The sequence below is a fragment of the Nanorana parkeri genome, unplaced genomic scaffold (genome assembly GCF_000935625.1).
Source record: "Nanorana parkeri isolate BGI_ZX_2015 unplaced genomic scaffold, ASM93562v1 scaffold1540, whole genome shotgun sequence".
In the NCBI taxonomy this organism is placed as follows: domain Eukaryota; kingdom Metazoa; phylum Chordata; class Amphibia; order Anura; family Dicroglossidae; genus Nanorana; species Nanorana parkeri.
This window is the reverse complement of record NW_017307808.1, coordinates 137,061-164,987: the sequence shown is the minus strand read 5'-3', so window position 1 is coordinate 164,987 and position 27,927 is coordinate 137,061. Positions and strand designations below refer to the sequence as shown.

The 27,927-nt window shown below is 42.2% G+C and overlaps 1 protein-coding gene across 1 annotated transcript in view; it reads left to right on the top strand.

The window, feature by feature from the left end:
• PLA2G4A (phospholipase A2 group IVA) overlaps positions 1–27,927 on the top strand; it is a 115,552-nt gene that overhangs the window by 19,034 nt on the left and 68,591 nt on the right. Inside the window, exons 2-3 of the mRNA XM_018570481.1 lie at positions 10,652–10,728; positions 22,274–22,355. Coding sequence (XP_018425983.1) covers positions 10,696–10,728; positions 22,274–22,355 — 115 coding nt within the window. The 5' untranslated portion in view covers positions 10,652–10,695. The remainder of the gene's footprint in view (positions 1–10,651; positions 10,729–22,273; positions 22,356–27,927) is intronic.

The following is a 27,927-nucleotide window of genomic DNA, read 5'->3' as shown; positions in this document are numbered from 1 at the left end:
TAGCTGGCTCTGCCTATCTAGAGGCAGAGCCAGCTGTACCATGCCCCCTTCCCCGTCCGTTCCGCCAGTCAGCGCTGTGGGATCGGACAGGGGAGGGGGGGAATCTCTGCAGGGAGCCGTGAGTCACAGTCACGGCTCTCTGCAGGGATAGATCGAGAAGTGAGCGAGAGACGGTATGTGTTTCGCTCACTTCCCGATCTACTGAGCCGACCTGTGACAGTTTCATTGTCACAGGTCGGCTCAGATTATGAGGCTGAGTGAAAATCACTTGTCTCATAATTCTCCTTTTAACTACTTGCTGCCTAGAGCAATTTCTTACATTTGTACACTCATAATAAAATCTGCATTTTTGGCTAGAAAACAGCTTCAGACCCCCAAACAATGATATATTTTCTGGAAGTAGAGGCCCTGTAAAATAAAAAGATGCTAGCTGCAATATTTTTATGTTGCACTGTATTTGTGCAAATGTTTATCAAACAAGTATTTTTGGGATAAAATACACTAAAATGAAATTTAGTGCACAGAAACAGAACAGAATACCCAATTTTTTGGTAAAATATAAAAGATGGGGTCACGCCGGGTAAATCGATACCAAACATGTCAAGCCTTAAAATTGTGTGCGCCTGTGACATTGCAAAAAACTACAATAACCAAAATTTCCCATAGTCGACGCTTTAAAAGCTTTTACTGCTCATTAGTTTAGTGTTATCAGTGATTGATGGGCCCAGAATTATTGCTCTCATTCTGACGCTCGCTACGATATGTAACATGTGTGGTGCAATTTTGGTTTTTGCATGTAGGCGCATCCGACGTGTGTTTGTGCATGCAGGGCGGGGACTTTTAACCACTTCAAGACCTCTCACTCCGACGTTCGCGGCGATATATAACATGTGCGGCGTAATGGGCGCAATCGTCTTTTTTGAACGTATGCGCCCCCGACTCATGTTTGAATTCGTGTATGTATGGGTGGGGACTTTAAAAAAAAAATGTTATTCTTTTTTATGTGTAACTTAAAAAATTTGGGCAGGGAACTTACATTTTTTTTTCCTTTTTTTTTTTTCCCACTAAACTTTATTGCTATCACATACGGGGGCTAATTAAACTCCCCCATGTGATAGCAAAATATGTGACAGGTCCTCTTTATGGAGACATCAGGGGTCTCTAAGACCCCTAATATCACCTAGGACCCCCCAAAAGAAGCTGATGAAGCACAGATCTGCTCCATCAGCTTCTTTCCAGCTTCTGAAGCTGCAGAGTGACACAAGAATGCGGAAGTGATGTATTACACACCAAGTGACGAGGGAGCATGGAGCCAGCTTCCCGGCCAATCAGGAAACCCGGCAGTGTGTAATGACTTGCTGTCCGGCTTCCGGATACCGGAAGCTCAGGCATCGGGCTAGGCATCGGAGCATCTGGACGAGTACGAGTAGCCGCCCAAATACTCTGTATCAGTATCGGTGCATCCCTAATCCTCACCATTTCAGGCTCTGTAGAAGACCTGGCCCTTCCTAGACTCTGTGCCTCTAGTGCGTCCCCGATACTGCACAGACTCAAACTTAATTTCTTGTTCTGTTACCTACATCCCTGTTATCACTCCAGTCCGTGCCTTCAATACGCTCCGTAAGCCCCGAAGCCTATCTTCTCTAGTGCCGCGGTCCGCAGACCATGACAAAGAAGTTCTTTGCACTTTCTTTTAAGTTCACAGGAAGTGACAAGGAATCTAGCAAGATCATCTGGTATGTTCTGTACTTGCTGAAAACGTCCTTAGCCTCACTAGAACATTAGCCTGGACTGGTAAGCTGCAATATATATTTTTTTTTTTGAGATACAGTTTAATTCATACAGAGATAAATAATTCCCCTTACTTTGGGAAGTTTCTTCTAATTTCCTGTTGTATCTCTGGAACAATAGGTAAAGTCAAATTAAAGGGAAATGTCCTCAATAGTACATAAGCAGCATTAAAAAAAACAATCTGGCAGGGAATTAAACATTTAGAACAAGGTTTTGGCTATACATAAACATTAAATGCTGGCAAGCAGCTACTTACAGTTTTAAAATACAATATACGAGAGCAGTTGAACCTGCCAAAGGACTTGTCAAGACATATTCAGTTAATTAGACAATTTTAATTTAAAGTACATTGGAATCATTTTTAGTTAATACATAACTGCATCTTATATCTTCCTGGATACAGCTATAAATACATAGTATACAGACAGAAAAACAGTAATATGAAATACAAATGCCAGAACTCTAAATAGCGCGTGTTTTTGTGTGTGTGTGTGTGTGTGTTTGTGTGTGTGTGTGAATGCAATATGTATATAAGGGTTGCCACCTTCTCTTCAGGTGAAATCTGAACACTCTGATACCACGCTGCAATTTTTTAAAAGATAATATACAGGAGAGAGCGAGGAGAGACAGTCAGGAGAGAGAACAGAGACAGCCAGGGAAGAGAGAGGAGAGACAGCCAGGGGAGAGAGTGAGGAGAGACGGACAGGAGGATGAGCAAAAAGAGACAGCCAGGAGAGTGTGTCCTTCAAGACTTATCTGCACCCTGTGTTTCAGACACCTCCTTGTTCCCTGTGTTCCGGAATGCCTCCATGTCCCGTGTCTCCTCCATTCACTCAAGCTGAAACACCAGGACCCCATGGTTGCACTCTGTGTGGCTGACATCATGACATCTTGTGTCCACGTTTCAGCTGGCATGAAACACGGACACAGGACATGGAGTACTTAAAACCTGGACTGTCTAGGTGAATCCAAAAATGGTGGCAACCCTAATGTATTTGCATGTATGTATCTATATATACACAGTCACAGCCTAAGGATATGGTTTCCCTGTACTTTTTACCAAAGAATCTTAATTTGATTTGAAATAAGTTGAAACTGAAAAAAGTAGAAATCTCCCTTTTTTCTCTCTTTTACTCTCTCTAGGAAGGGGGCAAGTATTCCAATGATAACTGTCACAGTTATGATTTCCCCTGACTTTGCAGAGATTTCGCTTCACTTACTGTTGTGAATCCGGTACATAAAAGGAAGGGAAATATTCTCAGTGAAAGCACAGACAATAATAAATATCTACCATAATTCTCGCCCTTCCACACTAACACTACTCTTCTGCACAGTAGATGTTTGAACTCTCATGACGTTCGGGAGTCTTCATTTTTCTCTTCTGTTGGTCCTTGACCTTGTATGTATAAACATTGTTCATGTTTTTTGGCTTCTACTGTTTTGAGATGGAAACTTATCAAGATTTGTGATATGCTTTTCCAGTATCACATGGGGTTTTTATGTTTTAACTGGAAGAAAGATTATCTTTTCAGTACTCTGTGTAACACAGTTTGTAGAGTAATGCTTAATGTTGCTAATTCAGCAATCCAGATGCAGCCTCACCAGACTCTTCAGTCCCAAAAGGGTCTATTAGATGGATGGATGGATGGATGGATGGATGGAGAGACAGTCACTGCATAATGCAGGATAGGTATTGAGTGTCGGTTCCAAAATATCCTGAACAATCCATATTCTTGCAGCTCCAAGAATAGTGCCCCAGGGAAGTACTGTACACTGCTACAACAAAAAGAAAAACAGTGAAGTACACTAGATAGTGCATAAAGTAATTTACTAATAATAAAACAAAGAAAAAGGCATCACACTTACAAGTAGGGATGAGCTTAGCTTTAGTATGAATTTGAGTTCATCTCAACCCAGAAAGAGGCTGTCAGTGCTAGCCCAATAAGCTGCAGCCAGGGCATTCCCCACCCCACAGCTGCATTTAAACAAAGGGGCGGGATACTGGTGACATCATTGACCTTATATTGCCACATGGCATAATTAGTAAAAAACATTGATCTATATTTAGTCAATGACATTGGAACCCAGCTTACTTCTGTGTTTGGACCAACTCAAGTTTGGACCACAGATCACAGGAGGCTCTTCTCACGAGATGCATAATCCTAGGCAGACAAAACTCCCGTATTTTTAGCCGGCTTGTGAGGATAATTAGTCCAAAAAGCAACCCAGAAGCAATGCACTTTCAACAAAAGTTAATAGACATAAAACATTGCTGACCGTGGCAGACTATGAACCTGTGAAGACTTCACTCTCCAAACGCTGCCACTGACCTGTCACGAGGTAGTACTGCCATTTAAAAAGCTTAAAGAAACCGTGATCTTTAAGAGATATCATAAGATTTAGGAACTACCTTTCATGTTTAAAAAACTGATCCTGAATTTTTTTTATTATACAGGATTACACCGATTCAGCCATTACATTATGACCATTAAGAAGTGAATAACATTGATTTTCTTGTTATATTGGCACCTGGAAGTGGGTGGGATATATTAGGCAGCAAATAACCATTTTGTACCTGAAGTTTATGTGTTGGAAGCAGACAAAATGGGCAAGCATAAGTATTTGAGCAAATTTGACAAGGGCCAATTTGTGATGGCAAGACAAATGGGTTAGAGTAACGCCAAAACTGCATCTCGGAGATGTTCCCAGTCTGCAGTGGTCGGAACCTTCCAAAAGTGGTTCAAGGAAGGAAAACCGGTGAACCAGTGGCAGGGCAGCCAAGGCTCATTGGTGCATGTGGGGAGCGAAGGCTGGCCAGTGTAGTCCAAACCAATAGAAGCACTACTGTAGCCCAGATTGCTGAAAAGGTTAATGTTGGTTCTGATAGAAAGGTGTCTGAACACACAGTGCATCTAATTTTGTTGTGTATGGGCTGCGCAGCTGCAGACCATCAGGTTGCCCACATTGACCTGTGTTCACTGCCACAACCACCTACAATGGGCATGTGAGCATCAGAACTGGGCCACAGAGCAATGGAAGAAGGTGGCCTGGTCTGATTTTTCACATCTTCTTTTACATCAAGTGGATGGCCGGGTGCATGAGTGTCATTTACCTAGAGAAAGAGATGGCACCAGGATGCACTATGGGAAGAAGGAAGCTGGCAGAGGCATTGTTGCGGAATAAGTACCCCCTTCATTCAAACAGTATTCCCTCATAGGAGTGGCCTCTTTGAGCAGGATAATGTGCCCTACCACACTGCAAAAATGGTTCAAGAATGGTCTGGGGAACACAACGAGTTTGAGGTGTTGTCTTACTGTTCAAATTCTCGAGATCTCAATCCAGTCGAGCATCTGTCAGATATGCTGTAAAAATAAGTCCAATCCATGGAGGCACCACCTCGCAACTTACAGGACTAAAAGGATTTGCTACTGAAGGCTTGGTGCTAGTTACCACAGCATACCATCAGAGGTCTAGTGGAGTCCATTCCTCATTGGGTCCAGGCTGTTTTGGTGGCAAAAAGGGGACCTACTCAATATTGGGTGGGTGGTCATGATGTTATGCCTGATTGGTGTATATATTACCAAACACTTTGTGCAAACCTTTACAATATAAGGATAGAGATAGTAAAGTTACATTACAATTCAAGACAAGAGGGTTAGGGGGGCATTGCTCATGAGTGCTTACATTCTACAAATCATTGGAATAGTAAACAAAAAAATATTTGGAGTTCGAGGTTTGAATGGGATGTTTTTCCACTATTAAAATTAGTTAAAGCCTAAATCCAGCTTGAGCAAACAACCCAAATTTTCAGGCTTTGTTCACATCTTTGTGATGCGGGAACGTGTGCCACATGCGATCCACCACTGCATGTTGCAATATTAGGTGCACTGCGGTTATCAGTTGTTATAACCTATCACCATATGATGTAGCCTATTGCCATATGGTTGTAATTGCTGAGTTTACATAATCTTTAAAGGTTGTCATAAATTAAAATACATATGATGTTATCGGTTATTTTATCCAGTTATTGTATATCCTTGGACTGAATTTATATGTATTACCATAATTAGCATGTTTGTTGTCAGTCAGTGGAGAATTGCATTGGCGGTCAGTGAAGTATGTGGGTGATCAATCGGAAAAATGCACAGGTCCATTAATGGTCAGTGGAGAAATTTGTGGCTGCGGTGAAAGTCAGTAGAGAAATGCGCCAGTGCAGTACTTTGAGAAGCAACTTGATGTGGTGCCGATCAGTGGAGAAGTATGCTGTGTACAGCGTGACATTGGCAGTCAGTGAAAAACTGCATGGATACAGTGGTAATCGGTAGAGAATTGCAAAGGTGCGGTGGCGGTTAGTGCAGAATTGCATTGGTACATTGCAGAAGAGCATGGTTGTAATGGCAGTTAGTGGAGCGGTGCACAGAAAAAAAATATCCAAGAACAAAATATATAAAAAAGAATACATAAAGGAGGTAAACAGAAATAAGAAATGTAGAAGACTGGTGGACAAAGGTGAAAAAGAGGACTGAGACACTCTCGCCTGTGAATGTGTTCGCCATATTCTTTATTTTTAAACGCAAGAACTTTGAATTCTATCCAAGCATGCATAGTTTTGGGATAATTTATTCTAACCTGGTAATATAATTTATTCCCTTGCAGCTGTTTGATCTACTCTCTTTATCTACAATTATACAAGGGGAGTAACATATTTCTCCTAGCAAAGAGGGATGAGGTATTTGATGACATTAATTGTGTAAGCAGAATTTATTTTACAGTGTTTAAAAGAAATGACTTGGTGTGTGAAGAATTTCCAAATGCAGAGAATAGAAGGGACTGAGGTTAAAATTGTGTTAGTATTACTGATGAGCATCCCTGTAGTTGGGAGCAGAGTCACCAAAAATACCTCATGGATCAAACTTTAGATCTGCATTTTCAACAAACAGTAGAGAGATTTTTTTTAAAAGGTACATACTGTATGTAGCATTATGTAGACAACTTATAATTTTCTTGAATCTTGGTACTGGACATTTGTATATTAATGAGCTGATTTTCCTCCTAGGTGATCCCCTGAGAAAATTATATATGCATTTACAAGCTGGCATGTGGTGCAGGACTGAAATTTGTGCATCTGGTGATATCTGGTACTATTAAGGAAATACTGCAGCATCTAATTTAAGGATTTTTTTTTCTATTTATATAGGAGAAGATGATACTGGTTGGTTTATAAAAAAAAAAAAAAAAAGAAAACAGCTGGCATCCATTTGTTAAGAAAGAAGCAACTCTTGAGAACGAAAACCTGGAATCACTTTTAAAGGCGTGAGTAGACCTGGAGAACAATATGTTGGCACTGGCTTTGTGACAGACCTTTAGGCAGCACCTATAAGTGGGTGTTTAAGTACTGTTGAAGGAATAAAATGCTTTAGTTAGGTTTATTCACAGGCTGAATAAGGATATTAAAAATATAGGACAGCCATACCTGCTACATGTTTGATATACTGTCGGCTCTTTGAGGGGGTTTTTTATTGGTTTTGCCTGCCCATATATTTTATGATCATTGTCTGTAGGCTTCAAAGAAAAGGTTTAGACTGTTTAAAAGTTTTAACAATAGCATAGCACCAGCAGTTATAACATTGGGCCCAATAAACTATACATGATGCAGTGTCCTGCACTGTCCTACACTGCGTCATGTATATTTGTGTGCATCATAGTGCACAGTGTCCCTATTAAACAAAGCTGCTTCAGGGACCTCTGTTTACCAGGCGCATAGTGCACAGTGACCACTCACTTTATTTCTTCATCACTCTCCCCCTCGATCAGGAAGTGATTATCATGGGAATAGAATAGTACAGGCAGTAGAGTAGCCTGTCTGCACACTCATTAAAGGGAACCTGACAGATGACTCGCCTCCTCTGCTCAGATAGGCAGAGGGAGTAGGGATGGAGAAGGCAGCTTACTCTGCAAATCTGCAACTGGCGGAGTTCTGTGGCTTATATCTGTGCTACATTGTTTATAGGGTGCTATTTGTGGGTTTTCAAGTTTCTGACGCACATGTCGCAAATCACCTTCCACATTGGGGCACTAAGTTGTTTATTTGGTGCATGTCAAGTGCGCATCACATATGTGCCCAAAAAATGTTTGGGAAAACAAGAGTCTATATACATACCGTCGCTCGCTCACTTCTCGATCTATCCGTGCAGAGAGCCGTGACTGTCACTCACGGCTCTCTGCAGGGATTCCCCCCATCCCCTGTCCGATCCTCTAGCGCTGACTGGGGAGCGGACGGGGGAGGGGGTGGGTACAGCTGGCTCTGCCTCTAGATAGGCAGAGCCAGCTGTCACTCACGCAGCTAGGTGGATCCAGACAGCATTGTCGGGATCCGTTCCGGCTGCGGTGTCTCAGCATACCACGAGCTGTAGCTCGCGGTATACTGAGCTTTGGGTGACGGGAGGAGGCTAGTTTGTGTCCTCCCTTTAACCTCAGGAGAACAATGGGGAAAAGCACTGACCCCATAGTTCTCCTTTTAATGTATATGTAGGTACATACAGGCACCAGAACAGGTGCACGGTCAATGTCTCTGGAAAGGTGTGCGCTGCCAAATACAGGCACTATCAATTTCCATGAAATGGGGTTTGCACCTGGTTCCCACCTATCCACCATTGCAGTGACACTGACCGTGCCTGTTAGTGGCAGCTAGGTGCACTGTCAGTTTCTCTGGCTACCCCCTACAACCACTGTCAGTGTTACTGAAATGGTGTGTGCATCTGGTTCTCATGTATCCACCATTTCAGTGACACTGACAGTGCCTGTAGGTGCTATCATACCCTTTGCACTCTTCAGCACATACTGCTGTCATACCTTGTGCACTCCTCACATACTGCCCACTGTAATATCCTCTGAACTTCTCTACTGCACAGATTGCCAATATTATGCACTCCACACTTATCTCCTTCATACCGTATACTACCGTATACTACCTGCTGTCATAGCCTCTTCACATTCTGCCCACTGTCATGCCCTCAGCACTACTCTACTATGCATCGTACACAAGGAAAAAGTTTTTTAACATTGTAATATCTCCAGCTTTACCCATGTAGGAATGGACACATGTTTGCTAGTTTTTTTTTTATTAACAAAACAAAAGCAAGATAACGGTATTCACATTAAATTGCATATTATGCTCTTATGTTAACAAAATTGAATAGCAGACATGTAGAAAAGGTGGGAGTACATTATCGTATGTATAGAACTGAGGTTCACTATGTCAATCTGAAATCTAGGCTTAAAGTGTAAATAAACCCAAGAACAAAAATGTGATATATTGCAGATTACCAGTATTTAAATATGAAGGGTGCAATACTTTTTTCTCTGCTTTTTTGCCTTTATTTTCATATGTTTATCCTGTCAGCAACACACTCCTATCCTCACCATACTATATCCATGGAGAAACAGCTTTGTCACCCTAGGGCAGGTCTACAAAACACCTCCTCCTCTTTAAATCTTCATAACATGGGGAGGAGAAAATTGTACTTCACAGAGATCACTGGGAGCAATGTAACTGAAAAGAGTGCAGCACAGACAGAGAGCATGGGACGCTATTAACTCACATGATTTCTGGCAATGTCAAGAGGTATATTTGTGCACTTATTGAACAGACATAGCAAACTGTTTTCTGTTTTAAATAAAACAGACCAAAAGGGAGAAAATAAAGGCAGGGTTTTACATACACGTTAAATACACTTTCTGTGATCCTGTTGCCAGGCTATGGAGTTTCAAGCATTTGCATATACTAAACATGGAGTGAATGAGCCATCACTGACCTCTGTAGCTTCAGGTACTGTGGAGAAATTCTTCCTCAAATTTCACAGCAGAAACACTAAAGTCATTCATTCAGCAGCTCAGCTCACGCTGCTCTACCTCCCAGCAGTGATTTAGCATACCTTCTAATCTCTAATGTAAATGCAGAGCAGGTGGTTTTTGGAGAGGGGAGCAGGGTGAGCTGAATTTCTGAGTAATGGATTTGAACAACTTTAGTGCTTTTTCTGTGAGCTGTAATTACTGATGTTACAAATTGGTTCCACTGTACTTGCTGTAGTACAAAATATAGTGGGCAGTATACGCAAAATCATAATGTCTTGCTCCGAGGAGCGGAGGCCGGGTGACACCCCGCCGTGACGTCACAGCACATGCGCGAAGGCGGTCATCTAATTGACACCTGTCGGCCATCTTGGTAATGGCTGCTGGCACAGAGAGGAGGGGTTGTTCGCCCGGCGGGATGAGGTATGCCCCGGGGGCCCCTCCTCTCTCCTGACACTGTCGGGCTCTCGGTCCATGACAGAGTGCTCCACTTTTTAGAGGGGGTGACACCAAAATGACTGTCAGTCACTGCATGTAACATGAAGTCCACGAACGTCACCAGCACTCCAATGTAACGTGAAAAAAGATCAATTTAATGACACATATTTGTCATACAATGCAAGCGCTTTCGGGGCCTCACAGGGTCCCCTTCATCAGGCTCGTCATTCTGAGCCTGATGAAGGGGACCCTGTGAGGCCCCGAAAGCGCTTGCATTGTATGACAAATATATGTGTCATTAAATTGATCTTTTTTCACGTTACACTGGAGTGCTGGTGACGTTCTTGGACTTCATGTTATTGCACGGTGCCATCCGTGGTCAGTGCAAGCACCCACCTGGACTAGACAGGTTTTCATTACTATCTGGTAAGGAGTGCAGCAAGATATATTGCTACGCCACTGCATGTAAGATACATTATTTTATTAATTGTGTACTTGTTATGAATTATTAAAATGTATTCATGCCATCTTACTAACCCAGATCATCTTTCATGCTTGTTTATTAACTTAGGAAAAAGTAGTATTCCTGTAGGACTGGAACTCTAATCTCTCCCAATGGCATCCATAGATCCATATCAGTATATAATAGTAAGTATAACTTTTGATATTATTTTAGGATGTACTGCATATGATATTAAAAAGATGTTGCACATTATGTGTCCGTTACTTTACCTCTGTCCTTAATGATTGAATGATATGGGAGCTTTTTTTTATATGATTTGTCAGTTACAGTGACCACAGAAGTCTGTCATTCAGCTTGCAAATGAACTATTTTAGTTAGATCTAGAAAAATGATTGCATGGTTGTGTCAAAATACTTTTCTATGTGAAACAGTAAAATGATACGCTAAGGAGAATCATACATTTGTGCTTTTCCCAGAAATAAAGGACATAGAAACTAATTTGAGCGTATAACCTGTATAACAAGTGCGTATAACCTGTATAACAAGTGCTAAGTAATTCTTTGGTGGCAAACACAACAGCTAGGCAAAGCTCTGATCTTTCTGGATTGAGATCTTTCTGAGCATTTTAGATTACAACTATGTCTACTGTCTACTGATTCTTATCTTTCTTCTTGAAGTCATGTAACCTTTGGGCCTTCAGGCACCTTAATTTAAACCTTTTTGATGTTTCACTTAAGATTTTAACTGTCCAGACAAAAGCATATAGGTGCCTATAGGCCAGGTATAACATGTTTCCATATGCATCGACTCTGTACTATTGTTTACAATAATTTTAATAGGAAGAACCTTTTAAAGGACTTTGCTACGCACTATATTTAATAAGGTTCTGCATAGTTATATGATTTACATAGTTACATGATTTGTTTTTTTTATTAGATTTTTTTACCTAATTCTGCCGCTTGTGTCTCTCGCCGGAGCTGCTTTTGGGAATGATGATCAGCGAGCCAGTGCAGCAGTCTGTGCCCTCACTGATGGGTCACCTCTTTGTGACATCATCATGCTGTGCCACCAGAGAGTACCCCGTCGCTGGATTGTCAATAGGAAGTGCCCATGTCACCCAATCAGCATTGTTGTTACCTGAAGAAGGACCCTCCTTAAAGATGAACTCTGGGCATAATTATTCTTAACCCATGCAGTAGGGATAACCCTACATCTAGGGATGAAAATAAAAGTAATACCCACCTGAAACGTATAGGCAAGTGGCTGCTACTGCTCCTTGCCACCTATCTCCTCCTCTGCTCCAGTGCTAGAATGTACCTTGATGTTCTCACGTCCTATACACTGTATAGGACGTGATGACTTACAGGACTTTATACCACTGAAGCAGAGGAGATGGGGAAAAGTAGCAGGGAGCGGTCTAGTAGCTAGCCGGCTGCGAGGTTCAGGTGTGTATAACTTTTTTATTTTCAGATGAAAACAAGCACTTAACCCTTGCAGTGCAGGAGTAGCCCCACTGCAAAGGTTAACAATATTTATGCTCTTCTTTCATGAAAAAGAGAGAAGACTCGGAACCCAGAGCACCACATAACCATAGATTTAGGTAAGGGTGGTTTTAGCTTAGGCTTTTTTTAAACAAACTCAGCAATTTGTTGGCAGATTTGCAAGGGTGGGGGGACAGCTTCTCAGAGTTCAACTTTAAATCTAGTGATACGGTGGAATCGTTTTCTGTTATAAACCATCATCAGCTGTACTTAAAAGAGTACTATGACAAGGCTCAAAATTTCAAGTCCTGAGCTACTAGCCAGGTTAGTTCTAGCCGACCTGTGACAATGAGACTGTCACAGGTCGGCTCAGTAGATCGGGAGGTGAGCGAACAGATACCGGCGTTCGCTCACCTCTTGATCCTGTCACAGCTCTCTACCGTGACAGGGGTACTGAGCTTAGGGTAACAGGAGGACGCTAGTTTGTGTCCTCCCGTTACCCTAAGGAGAACTATGGGGAAAAACACTGACCCCCATAGTTCTCCTTTAAAGCAGAGCTGAACCCACCAATTTAACTGTTTCCTAAAAGAAAAGAACATTAGAAAGGTTCAGTAGATGTTACAATATTCTAATCAATGTTTTCATATACATTCTGTTTACTAGTGCGTGCGCAGTGAATGCTACATTCAAGGCATGCCTCTGGTAATAACTGTCACAGTTTCCAGTGTTTTTATGTCAGCTCTCATGCAATCTTATAAGCCTTCAAATGAACATAAAAAACAATGCGTTGCCATGTTCATTGTTCAGACTATTGCGGCAGCCGCACATGTACGGAACCGCGCATCCCGAAAAATAGTCCAAGTGCAATTCTATGGGCGGATTCCGCACGTTCCGGCTATAGTAATAGTAAAATGTGTAAAACGCACAGAAAACGCTACAGCTATGTGTGAATGGAGCCTTATTATAGGTCAGGATGAAATTGGAAGCACAGAGAATTGTTTGAGGGAGTGTTTTTACACAGGTTTAGCAAACTAGTTGCAGATTCCACCTACTCTGCCCACTCCTTTACTATGGTCCAAGTAGTAACAGAACAAGTTACTATACTCTCCAACATAAGTCAGTAAATATAAAGATTACAGTAAAAAAAAAAACAAATCTAGAATTTGAGGGAAGGAAAGGGAAGACGGGGAAGAGGGAAGTTGAGAAGTTTATCTGAATATCAAAACAAAACAAGTATGTTTATTTTGTTTATAGTTTATAAGTCATCCACCTTAACTCGGGCACTATATATAATATTTATATATATTCAGTGCTTTGTTGGGCCACGAGATGTCTCCACGAAATGACTTTGTTAGGCCGCCTCGTGACTCTACGAGATGTTGAAAGGTGATGCGAGGAATCTGATACTACACTGTTGTCCTTCTGTTGTCTTGTACCAGTCTTGCCACTCTCCGTTCTGCCCTAACATTGACTAGTCGCTGACGGCAACAATTGGCACGTTCAGACCCAGATTTTCGGCTGACAGTCCAGTCTTTAAACACTTTAACAACAGCTGCTCTTGAACATTTAACGAATTCTGCTGTTTTGCTGATACTCGCTCCATGGCTCTGCGCCAAAAATCATCCCACGTTCAAAGGTTGTTAAATCGCGTTGCTTACCCATATCTTCAGAAAAAAATCACTTCTACTATCGTGGTAAACAACCTGCTTCCCTATTTATAATCGTCTGGCCCTCTAGCAACTTCAGCGTGAAATTATAGCTATTTGCCTACAAATGTCAGGTGGTCATAATAATCTGGCCACTCAGTGTATATATACTATATTGGCAAAAGTATTAGGACGCCTGCCTTTACACGCACATGAACTTTAATGGCATCCCAGTCTTAGACTGTATGGTTCAATATTGAGTTGGTCCACAATTTGCCGCTATAACAGCTTTAGCTCTTCTGGGAAGGCTGTCAACAAGGTTTAGGAAAAAAGAAAGTGTGGAAAGAAGCGCTGCAACTCTAGGATTTGCTGGGATGGTATGGATAAAACCTTTAGAAGCAATATAAAAATGAAAACTCACTGTTTGGGAGGACAGGATGAGGTCTTACAGTTGAGTAGATTGCTCAGGAGTACCTCTGACCGGTCCGTGTGGGTATAGAAGACGGGTTTTGGATGGACGGGCTGGAGTCTTCACATTGGAGAATTAAAAACAGTTTGTCGGCATGAAGTGCTGAACCGCATCTGTGGCTGGTTTGTGTGAGTGTGGAGAATGGACTACATGATTCTGGGTCAGTCTATAGTTATTTATTGGTGATTAGTGTAGCTAAAGGGTCCATTAGGCAAGGTAAACTATGCCGCTTGCCGTGACACTCACCGCCAGGTGCAATGAGAGCGCAGCTGGCCAGGCTGCCACTCGTCGACTGAACGGGAGCAGAGGTGCCGCTGTATAGCGGTATCTTGTGGATGAGCGATCGTGCTGAAATGGTCTTAGGAATGGGCTCAATGCTGACGGGCACTGCGGTCCGTAGAGTGGAGGATTGGCTACGCGTTTCGAGGTTCAAGACCTCTTTGTCAAGCCCGAAGTGGTTTGCTAGTGCGGGCGGGAAAAGCAGCGGTTTAAACAATGACAGGTGGGCATGGTTTCCGATCCAGAAGAGATGTGATTGGTCAATGGATTCAATGCTTGTGACTAGGAGCCGCTGATGTGGGGAAAGTCTCCTCTGTGTGTGTTTTTATGTGGTCTGAGATCGTAGGTGGGGGCTTGGTCTGTTGAATGAAAAGGTTAGGGAAGGGGGCACTCTATAGGGTCATGGACAATTGTGCTGTTACTATGAGCGGTGGGGTGACTGGATATTGTCTGCTCCATACACAGTTATTGTTTAGAAAATATGTGTTTAGATATAGGGTTCCATTGGGGATACGAGAATACCATGGAATCACATATAAGGGAAGGTCTATTCGGACCGGGGCCCAGAAGGGGAGGAAAAGGGGGGGGGGGCTCTTGTGAAGGCAGTATAATGTATTTTGCGTATATTTTAAATTCAATTTTATTTTAGAGGATGGTTAGTATCTCCAAATCTTCATTTAGTCCCATGGGTGTTAGGGTATTCAGTTTGTATATCCAATAAGTTTCTCTATGGCATAGGCGTTTGTAGCGCTCTGAGGGTGTGAGGTGAATGGGTATATGTTCTATGGCGAACACTTGAAGGGCGTGGATGTTTTTGTGGTGTTTGGCAGTGAAGTGCCGTGGCACACTGTGTTCAGTATCACCCTTTTCAATGAAACGCCGATGTTCTCCAATGCGTTTCCGTAACGGTCGTATAGTGCGTCCAACGTACATCAACCCACAAGGGCATTTTAGTCCATATACAACGTGATCGTGTGTACATGTGATGAACTGTCTTATGTTGTAAACATTATTGCTATGATCCCTGAATGATGATTGGCCATGGTGGATGAATTGACAGGTGAGACACTTCAGCTTTTTACACCGGAATGTCCCTACTCTGTTGTCAAACAGGAAAATTTTTTGTGTTGTTTTCTGTTTTTTTAAGCAATTTGCTTGGTGCAATGAGGTTCTTGATGCTTTTGTTCTTCTTGAAATTTATAAATGGTCTATTTGGCAGGGAGGGTCCTAACTTTGGGTCTTTGAGTAGGATGTGCCAATTTTTGTTTAAGACTTTTTCAATGGCTTTATAGCTATTGTTGTAAGTAGTGATAAAACGCACTTGGTTGTTAGTTGAGGATTGTCTGCGGTCAATAGGTTCTGTTTTATTCGTTTGTAGATATGTTGAGAAGGCATTTGTGATCAAATCATTGGGGTACTTTTTCTCTTGAAATTTTCTGGTGAGAAGTGAACTGGAAGAGCAGTAGTCGGTTTTGTCGGTGCAATTTCTGCTGAGTCGGCAAAACTGACTTTTGGGGATATTATTTTTCCAGCGGGGGTGGTGACAGCTGTGATAATGAAGGTAGGAGTTGCCTCCTGTGGGTTTTATGTGGTTTTTATGTGGTTTTTGGTAATGATTTGGTTATTCTTTGTAGTCAATTCAAGATCTAGGAAAACGAGTTCGGTGGTGCTGAGTGAAGGAGAGGCCTAATTGGTTGTTGTTGCAATGTTGCACGAATTCAACTACATTTTCTGGTGGGCCATCCCAGATGATGACAATGTCATCTATATACCACCCGAAAAAAACTAGGTGTTTAGCATGTGGATTGTTTTCCCATATATGATGGTCCTCCCAGTACCCCATGGTAAGGTTTGCGTAGCTGGGTGCATAATTGGCGCCCATGGCCGTCCCGTTGATTTGTAAATAGAATTTTTCTAGAAAAGAAAAATAATTGTGCTGTAATGTGAACTCGGTGCACTCCATGATGAATTTTGCTTGATTATGATTGATGGCAGATTTGGAAAGATAAAAAAGGAGGGCCTTTAGACCTACTGCGTATGGGATGGACGTGTACAAAGAGCACACGTCTAATGACACCCAGCAGTATGTGTCATTCCATGCGTAATTGGATAGGATTTGGATGAGGTGACCTGAGTCTTTGATATAAGATGGTAAAGCTGTAACTATAGGTTGGAGGAATTGATCAATGTAATACAATTACCTTGCCTAACGGACCCTTTAGCTACACTAATCACCAATAAATAACGACTGACCCAGAATCATGTAGTCCGTTCTCCACACTCATACAAACCAGTCACAGATGCGGTTCAGCACTTCATGCCGACAAACTGTTTTTAATTCTCCAACGTGAAGACCCCAGCCCGTCCATCCAAAACCCGTCTTCTATACCCACACGGACCGGTCAGAGGTACTCCTGAGCGATCTACTCAACTGTAAGACCTCATCCTGTCCTCCCAAACAGTGAGTTTTCATTTTTATATTGCTTCTAAAGGTTTTATCCATACCATCCCAGCAAATCCTAGGGTTGCAGCGCTTCTTTCCACACTTTCTTTTTTCATATGTCTACAGGGCTCCTCCCCCTGAATAAGAAGCTTGCTCACCCTATATAATTTCAAGCATTGTTTTTGCATTGGCATATTATTGTTTCACAATTGTTTTATAATTGTTTTTAATTTGTTTTAATATTAAAATTTGTTTTAAACATATCCATTCACCTCATCATATTCCATATCAGTTGTGCGCTCGCCAATTTTAGTGTTTTTAACAAGGTTTAGGAGTGTGTCTATGGGAATGTTTGACTTTTCTTCCAGAAGCGCATTTGTGAGTTCAGGTACTGATGTTGGACAAGAAGGCCTGGCTCGCAGTCTCCGCTCTAATTCATCCCAAAGGTGTTCTATCGGGTTGAGGTTAGGACTCTGTGCAGGCTTGTCATGTTCCTCCACCATAAACTTGTTCATCCATGTCCTTATGGACCTTGCTTTGTGCATTAGTGTGCAGTCATGTTGGAACAGGAAGTGGCCAACCCCAAACTGTTCTCACAAAGTTGGGAGCATGAAATTGTCCAAAATGTCTTGGTATGCTGATGCCTTAAGAGTTCCCTTCACTGGAACTAAGGGGCCAAGCCCAACCCCTGAAAAACAACCCCACACCATAATCCCCCCTCCACCAAACTTTACACTTGGCACAATGCAGTCAGGCAAGTACCGTTCTCCTGGCAACCGCCAAACCCAGACACGTCCATCGGATTGCCAGACAGAGAAGCGTGATTCGTCACTCCAGAGAACACGTCTCCACTTCTCTAGAGTCCAGTGGCGGCGTGCTTTACACCACTGCATCCGACGCTTTGCATTGCACTTGGTGATGTAGGCTTGGATGCAGCTGCTCGGCCATGGAAACCCATTACATGAAGCTCTCTACGCACTGTTGTTGTGCCAATCTGAAGGCCACACGAAGTTTGGAGGTCTGTAGCTATTGATTCTGCAGGCAGTTGTCAACTTCTGTGCACTGTGTGCTTCAGCATGTGCTGACCCTGCCCTGTCATTTTACGTGGCCTACCACTTCGTGGCTGAGTTGCTTTTGTTGCCAGTTGCTTCCACTTTGTTATAATACCACTAACAGGTGACCATGGAATATTTAGTATGAAGGAAATTTCAAGGATGGACTTATTGCACAGGTGGCACTGGCAACCTGTCACGGCACCACGCTTGAATTCACTGAGCTCCTGAGAGCGACCCATTCTTTCACAAATGTTTGTAGACGCAGTCTGCATGCCTATATATGTGGGTGTGTGTGTGTGTGTGTGTGTGTGTATATATATATATCCTTAAAGTTTAGCCATTTATCCCCAAGTTGGAATGAAATTAGTCTTTTTCTCTTAGCTTAGTTTCAACAGTATGTATTTCTGTAATCCATTCTCAGATGCTAGGAGGTTTATTTCATTACTAGAATCTGGAGATGATAGGTTTAGCAGCTGCAATGAGAAAAGTAGTTAGATCATGAGTTACAGTATATAGTTAAAATTCACAATTTCTTCTGTGAAAGGAATAGATACCTTTTTGCTAGAACTTTATGAAGATAAGTTAGAGAAACAGAATTTACTGTGTCGTTTAAAGAGAAAACACTTTGTCACAAATTACAGTATGTGTTGTGCATGAAAGTAGATTTTGTCCTTCCTGTCTAGATTTATATGTATGCCTTCTAGTTTTCCTACAGTATACAATTTCCCTTTTAAATGATATAGTAGTGTGGAATAAGCAAGTTTTGCATAATTGTTTTTTATTCACACGGGATGTTGTAGCCTTATGGGGAACTGGATGCAAAAGAACATTGTCCGTTTATGTAAATCATATGTAATACATTAGGGAAACATTTAATCCATGAATCTGCAAAAATAGAAACAGCTATGCCGTTATCATCTGCAAAATAAGCGGGTTACATTATGAAAATTACACTATATATAAAATGTCCCTTTATACAACTATATAATAATATGAGGTGAGTGAAAATCACTCATCCTCATAGTTTGAGCCGACATGTGACAATGAAACTATCAAACTTGGCTCAATAGATCGGTAAACTGTGCGAACACATACCGTCGCTCGCTCACTTCTCGATCGTCTCCCTGCAGAGAGCAGTGACTGTCAGTCACAGCTCCCAGTATGGATTCCCCCCCTCCCCGCTCCGATACTCCAGCGCTGACTGGAGGAACGGACGGGGAAGGTACAGCTGGCTCTGCCTCTAGATAGGCAGAGCCAGCTGTCACTCAGCTGGGTGCATCTCCACAGTAATGTCGGGATCCGTCCCGGCTGCCTCAGTATGCGGTATACTGACCTTTGGGTCACGGGAGGATGCTAGCATATGTCCTTCCGTTACCCTTAAAAGAATTATGGGGAAAAACATTTACCCCATAGTTCTCTTTTAAGGATATTTTAAATAATAAAGCCTGCAAGATTTTGGTGTTAAAATATATATTGTGACCTAGATATTGTAAATGCTTTTTGTGGAGAGATGGTAAACAAGATTGTAACCTCCCAATCTTCATTGTATTAACAAAAGGGTATTTTATTGTTTTTGGGGCATTTAAGTACCTTTTTCCCCAACATTATGGGGTTTGATAAAGAGTGGCGCTAATATCGTGCAACATAAAAATTTGCAACTGCCACCATTTTATTCTATAGGGTCTTGGCTTTCAGAAAATATATAATGTTTGGGGGTTTTAATTAACTATCAGGCCTAAATTGTGGAATATAACATGGGTGCAAAAAATGAAAAAAAAGGCCTCAGTCATGAAGGGGTTAATGAGCTGGCTATGCGGGCTGTATATGCAGAGCTACTTCATTTACTAGGATCATTGGGCACCTTTTACTTTTCCCCTTTTTTACTTTAGTTTCCATGGAAAGGGTTAATATACTGAGGAATTAAGTGCTCCGTCACTAGGCGGAATGTTGTGTGCGCACTCCATGCTTTGTATCTGCCGTTAAGCCTGAGGTAGCACATTTCCATCGCTGCTCCTAATTGCAGTAGACTCGCTGTTCACCTCGGTTAGTACTTGCTGTCGCCTATAATGACCTGATCACCTCTGGCCATTTAAACCTTTCCTGCTTAGCAGGCAGTTGATGAGTACCCAAGGTTTTACTTGGTATTCTGAGCGAAGTTGTACCTCCTGCCAAGCAGTGCAACATGGTGGACCCCAAACACAAGTGGAGCAGTCCCACTGTATCAGGTCCCTCTGGCTCACGATTCACTAACTGTAGGATTTCATGGGACAAATTGCAACTTAGATTGCTGACTTAAACTTCCAGCCTCTGTGGTTAATGTCAATGCCTTGCCCTTCAGAATCATTATCGTACCTGCCTGTATCTTTAGTGACATTTGAGCATTTTGCAGCAGATGCTGTATCTGACAAAGAGTTAAAATCCTTGCTGGGTGATATTGTTGCTGAGGATGACCATGGGAAATCGGTTGGAGGAGGTGGGGTTGCCCTGTTCTTACTGACCAACTTGAGAGCTGCTATTCAAGTCGTCAGACTGGTGGATGTCCCTTGGCCAATGCATTGCTGTGTCTCAAATTATCCTCCAAACAGTACATTGGGCCCCACCGTCGGCTAGCAAACACCACTGGCTGTGTTTCATAGTTACTACCACGTGACCGGTTACCTTAGTCAGATCAGTATTGCAGTTAAATGCAGATAGATAGCCGCAGCTGAGGTATATCTGAATGCCTAATGTGATTCCATTGTATACACAGTTATTTGCTATTGTCTCTCCTGTTCATATCTCTATTACGTTAGTACATAATTCTGGCAAAGCTTTTTATAAAACCCTACAAGGTGTGCTGTGGATCCATCACAAGTGGTTCATCAGAGGTGAGACAAAAGTACCCGAGTTATTCTGGCTGCTCCTTCGGGGGTGAGCGCTACACTACATTTAACTATTTTAGCTTTGATGTGATGCAATTTTTTTTAGCCCTCAGATGAGTGAGCAGGATGAGGTATACGATCTACAACGACAAAAGCCCTTTACTCTCACGGTGCGGCTTCTATTCTAGATTGAGATGGATATCCAGCTTTGACTGGGAATGATGCAGGGTCTGATTTGTTTTTTAACAGTGACCAATAAGGAGCTTCTAGGTCAGTGGGGCTCTGTCCTTTTGATTGGCCCCTTTTCAAGCTTAATCCTGCTCACTCATGGAGCAAGCTATGGCTCTGAAGAAGCGGGTGTGCGCCAGAAACGCATCAGCCTGAGCCTACAGAGGTCACTGCCGACAACGATGTGATAGGCGGTTGTTTTGAATCTTGCCAGTGAGGAGAGTTTCCTGTGATTGCTATTGTGATGCGCCTGCAGGCTGCTGTGCATCCACACTTTGTAGACAGTACATTCAGTTTATGAGTTTTAATATCTCAGTAAATGTTCTACACTTGAAAAGGGGCTCTCTGTGTTTTTATGTTTCCACATGTGATGAGGAATTCCCTGACTTTTTGAGGAGCCCCAGAGAGTGTGGAGAGGCTATCACTGCTGGAAGACGCCGGAGATTACTACTAGATAGAGACGTTTTGTTTGCTGTGTTGCCCTCCCCTCAGTTGGACTTCTCTTGGACGACTCAAATGTCTCTGAAACCTGTGTCCCGCAATAAATAAGAAGAATAGGAATTTCTATTCACCATAAAATCCTTTTTTTGGAGTTCATTAAGGGATACAGGTCCAACCCCTCTGTGCTTCTAGTCTTGTTCTTGCCACTGCTTTGTTCAAAAAAACTGAAGCATGCAGGTCACTGTTTTTTTTCTTTGCTTGTTTGCCACTGTCAATATCCTCCTAGAAGCAGCAATATAACCCAAATATCACTGGATCCTTTGCCCCTCAATGAACTCCAATAAAAGAATGGTGCGGTTAATAAAAAAATCCTATAATTTTGGATATTCTGTGTACTTCTTAGCGTTCCTTTTTATTTCTCCGCAACCTGCTGTAACAGTAACTGTTTACTAACTATAACAGGCAATAACTGCATTTAGTTTCTGTCTTTATTTTTTTTTTTCTTCTATGGGAGTCCATTTTCTTTGCTTATAGACTGATATGGTTAAAACATTGCAATCCTATGTAACATCCCCGACCTGCTGTCTCCCTAAATCTTTTAATCGTTAGATGCTGAAGAAGTTCTGAAATACTTTCCTTTTTGGTAAAAATGCTCCCCTGAGCTAGTGATATGACCTGATGCCTAATCTATAGATAACAAGATTAGTCATTCTGGGAGGCCAGATTAACTTTCTTTCTTTATTTGCAAGGTGTGTAAATAGTTTGTTTATTGACTTATGACTATAGTTTCCATGCCCTTATATTATGTGAAATCTTTCTTTCCTCAGGTTGAACACCAGTATTCTCATAGATTTACCGTAACTGTAATAAAAGCTACCAATGTCACTAAAGGAACCTTTGGAGATATGCGTAAGTAACCTATTTTTCCTTTTATTTATGTAATTTCCCTTGATTATACTCCATTGCTTGGATTATAAGGAATTGTTTTTTTACGCCTAGAAAACTATAGTAAAGATAATAATAATTCTGCATTAGCAGTGATTATAGAAACTGGTCAATAATCTTTCTTTTGAACTTGTATTATCACATTAAATATTGTGATCATAACTTGTTATATTTCTGTTCTGCTCTTACTGTACAACTACCATGCAAAGATGGGGGGGAAGCATTCATATTGTGTGATTGGTTGTTAGTGATTTAGTAACAATCTGCTAATTCTATGGAAATATCTAGCACATGCCACTGCAGGTGAATAGCACTTCACATGCCCTGAATATTAATATAAAAGTCTATCCTGCAGGTGCAAAAAAGCTAAGTAACCTGGTAAGTACAGGCAGTCCCCGAGTTACAAACGGAGGCTTTTACTGTACAACAGGGGTAGTTGTAATGCTACCGCGCTCGTGCCAATGAGGGGTGCCCACCTTTTTGGGTCTGGTTCATAGTACTTACGTACATTACAGGAAGTTGGCTCTTAGATGTGCAGATGAGGGGTGCCCACCTCTTCTTCCGGGTTACTGTGAGGTTTTTGTTTTATGTGGTGAAATAATGACAGTACAAGCCATTAGTGTACGGAAGTCATGTGCTTAGAAGAGAACCCACAGAACAGAACAGGAAACGGATCACAGGAAACAAGTGCCATAGAGATGAATCATAGAGTTGCATATAAACTAAACATAACACTCATAACATCTCCCTCTTTTAATATTAATGAATGATCATTGTGAAATTTGGATGAATTCTTGTAATAACACATTTACAGGTTAAGTCTTTTAGGTGGTTGTGAATGTCTACCACTACGGGTGAAGACTGGCCCTCGTTGTATAAAGAGTTTCTTAGCCCTCTCGGAGGTTACTGGGCTCTTCTCACCACTTACTGGCATGCTCTACTCTTCACTCCCATCCGATATACCTGCTTGCCCCGGACTGTCATTAATATTAGTCTGTGGCATCACCTCTGTACATTCCTTACTGGAAATGGGTGAGTTTTGCCTTTGCATTACTAGGCTGGCCTGTCAACTGGATAATGTGAATCCGGCTTTTCAGCCACACGCAGATTCACACGATTGCGACAATAGAGAGTTCCGTCAATGTCCACAAGATAGGAGCGTGGTGCAACCTTTCGCAGACAAGTACCCTTTCTCCAACGATTTGTTCAGTCCCCAGGCAGTGGTTTCATACGGATTCGTTCCCCAATATTCAAATCAGGCAAATCTCTTTCAGATGTGTCCTATTGTGCCATGAACATTTGCCTCTTAAGTCGTAACTTTTCCGGTACCCCTTGTATCACAGAGGGTTCAAGTAGCTTGTTGGCTATAGGTAAGGAGGTCTTTAATCTTCGTGACATCAGTCTCTGTGCTTGGCTACTATCCATGCCCACAGTTGGAGTGATCTTCCAATGTAAGATGGCCTTCCACTGGTCTTTACCATCAATTTGTGCTTTCTTGCATACATTTTTAACAATCTTCACCGCAGATTCAGCTTTGCCGTTAGCCTGTGGATGATGTGGAGAGGAAGTTACATGCTCAAACTCCCATTCAAAGGCAAATTTTCTGAATTGCAAGCTTGAGAACTAAGGGCCATTATCAGAAATCACTTTATATGGTTGGCCATGATGTGCAAACTGTGCCTTGCACCTCTTAACTGTAGTTTCAGTGGATAAGTCATGAAGAAGGTCAATTTCCCAGAAGTCTGAGTAATGATCAACTAATATCAGGTACTCTTTTCCTGCATAGTTGAATAAGTCTATACTGACAATCTGCCAAGGACCAAGAGGTATCTCATGTGACATCATGGTCTCTTCTTGTTGCAAGTGTGCATATTCATTGCAGGTGGGACAATTGCTGACAAAATTTTTGATTTCACCTTGCATATTAGGCCAGTAAAGAGTATCGCGACCTTGTCTGTAGCATGCCTCACCCCCGATGTGGCTTGAGTGAATGCGTAATAACATTTCTGCTTTCAGTGACTTTGGCACTATAACTCTTGGGCCTTTGTACAAGATACCATTTTTGTACGCTGATCTCATCTCTGAAGGACTAATACTCCTTCACAATTGCAGGTGCTGCATCCTTGTCATCAGGCCACCCACTCAGAACAATAGACTTCAGCGCTTGTAAAGTTTCGTCTCTGTCTGTGTGCTGTAGAAGCTGATGTAGCCGCTGATCTGTGACGATAAGATAGTCTGCTTGATTGACTTCAGCAAAGAAATGTGGTTCCTGTAGCAGCAAACAAACTGTATGATGCTCATGCTCACTTCTGGGTGTCACATGATTCGTAGTAGCTCTACTCAGGGTATCACTGATGTACATTTCCCTTCCTGGCTTATAGACAACATTGAGTTTGTAATGCTGCAATGTAAGCATCATGCTCTGCAAATGCTTGGGAGCACACAAAAGGGGCTTTTTAAATATGGCTATTAGTGGTTTGTGTTCTGTTTCAGCTGTGATTGTATCCCGGCCATAAAGATAGTGATGGAAACGCTGGCAGGCAAACACAATGCTTAAACATTCTTTTTCAATTCGAGCATAATTTTGCTCAGCTGACGAAAGAGCTCTGGACGCATATGCAACTGGCTGCTCATCTTGCAATAGACAACATCCTAGGCCATTTTTGCTTGAATCACTTTGTATGGTAACAGACTTTGTGACATCATAATATTTCAACACCAGAGCGGCGGTGACAAATTGTTTTATTTTCTCCACTGCCTGGTCATGTTTGGGAAGCCAGTGCCAAACTACACACACCTCAGACAAGTGTGGCATGAATATAGCTAGATATGTGACAAAGCCAATAAAACGCTGTAATGCTTTTCGGCAGGTTCTGGCATGTCCACAATGGCTCTAATCTTATCAGGGTCTGCTTTTAAGCCTTGTGAGGAGAGGAAATGTCCATGGAAATGGACTTCTTGCACCTTGAACTGCAATTTCTTTACGCTGAGTCTCAGCCTCACCTGCCTGCAACGATCCAGTAGTGCTATTAGCTTCTCATCATGGTCATGCGCAGCTTCTTTATCTGTATCACCACAGCCAACTATGAGAATGTCATCGGCTATTGGCTCAATACCATGGAGCCTACATAATAGTTAATGCTGCTTCCGCTGATATACCTCTGGTGCTACAGAGACTCCAAATGGCAGTTTGAGCCATCTTTTTCTGCCCCAAGGAGTCCAGAATGTGGTCATGTAGCTACTCTTTTCATCTAGTTTGCACTGCAAAAAGGCATCTCTAGCATCAACAAGGGTAAAAACCTGTGCTTTGGGTAGTATGTGCAAAATGTCGGCAAGTGTTGGCATTAAGTAGTGTGACCGCCCCCGGGCCATATTCAAAAACTTGGGTTCGATGCAAATTCTGATCTTCTCAGGCTTCCTAATAACTATCATGTTGCTTATCCAATCTGTAGGCTCTGATACTGAATTAAGATGCCCTTCAGCTTCGCACTTATCCAGTTGCGCTTTGACCTGCGGCTTAATGGCTACTGGCACATTGCATGGGAAACATTATACTGGTGGAATGGTAGGGTCAAGTTCAAAATGAACCGGAACAGATACTATGGGGCCATCAAACACATCACTATAGACTTTGAGGATTTGCTGTTTTGTCAGTGGCCTTGTCAAGGATTTCGCAGACTGATTATCGACATTATGTAGCTCAGCAGGAAGAGTGAACTGCATCAGACCCAGGTGCTCATATGTTGAATCAGACAGTAGCGGTTTCTGATTGTCTTCCACAATCTCAAATTCAAGTTTGTGCATATGTCCACGTATGCAGCATTCTGTTCAGAAACGTCCCAATGATTCCATTAGTTCGCCTGAATATAATTTCAGTTCGGTGCCACTAGGCTGAAGAGGTGCCCTAGGTGCCAGCTTCATTTTGTCTTTTAAACGCATGACATTACATGTTGCACCCGAGTCCAGCTGGCAGGGTTGGCATATATTATTTAGTCTGAGATTTACAAACCATTTTTGGCCTTCAGATTGTACAGCACCAATGCATTCCTTCGTGTAAACCACATCAGTGCTAAGCAAGTGTGAATTCTCAAGATCTGACCTGTGCTCAATTGTGTGCAGTTTCCTTGCTGCTCTTTTACTAGACAAACACACAAAATGATTTAATCTACCACATGCTCTACAACTTTTCCCATATGCAGGGCACTGTTCTTTCTCTCGTATATGCACATTGCCACAGTACTTGCATGATGCAGACGTGCTCCCAGGTGAGTTGCGTTACGCAACTTGCGTAGGTGATTTTTGTGCTGAAGCTTGTGCTGGTGGTTCTTCAAGCTTGGCTGTTGCTTGGAGGCTGCATTAATACTGCTCTATAGCTCTCATATGTTTGTCAGTAAGCTCTGCAGTACGACATATCTCAATTGCTGCTTGTAGGTTTAAATCATGTTTTCTCAATAGGCATCGGTGTGTGCTTTCACTAGTGATACCTAGAACTATTTTGTCAAGAATAAGTTCATCTCTCAGAGACCCATAGTCACAGCTTGCAGCTTTTTCTCTTAGCCGTGTGACAAAGTTATCTATTGTTTCACCTTCTTCTTGCTTGCAGCTGCCAAATATATATCTTTCATATATGACATGTTTAGAAGGTCTGAAAAAAGCTTCTGATGCATCCAGGATGGCTTTAGTGTCACTCTTCTGCTCCTCTGTGAGTTTCAGAATATGCTTGTAAACATGAAGGCATTCACTGCCCATCACTCTCCTTAGTGTAGCTGCTTGCACTGCTGGCAGCTTCTCATGTAATCCTGTGGCTAGGGAGTAATCCTCAAACTCAGCTCTGAAGTTTTCCCAGTTACTGCCGCAATCCCCACTCACCCTCATTGTCTCAGGTAGTGGAATGCTGTGTGCAGCTGCCATGATGCTGGTTTTCTTGCTTCCAATGCTCCGTTTTCAGGACAGGACTGCGATTGCTAAAGGAGGCACAGTCAGCTCTAAGGCCTCTCACTGCAAGACTGGCAAGCTTTCAGCGTACATTGAGTAGAAGCAGCGCAAATTCAAGTACTTCTGACACCATGTTTTATGTGGTGAAATAATGACCGTACACGCCATTAGTGTACAGAAGTCACAGGGATCTCAAGTCTCCCTGATGTTCAGGGAGTCTCCCTCAATTAGACAGCGGCTCCCTGACGTCCGCGAGAGAGGCATTTTCTCCCTGAAAGGTTTACTCTGAGTAAACCTTTCGCTTGGCTCTGTCTCAGAAGGAAGAAGCTACTTGCTGCACAGAGAGGGCGGACATAGACTACTATTGAGAGCAGGTAGAGGCACTGCTGCAGGGTTGAGAGAGTGCTGTTAACCCTTTGTGGATAATATAGAATCAATTATATGTCCTGGTTGTCTAGTTATAGAGAACATTTATTTCATTTGCTGCCCATAGCAACTAGTCAACTGTGTATCAGGGACATTACTCCTCAGCGTTTTTTATATATATATTAATTATCATTATTATTTCTTTTATATTCTGACGACGGCCGCTGTAAAAAAA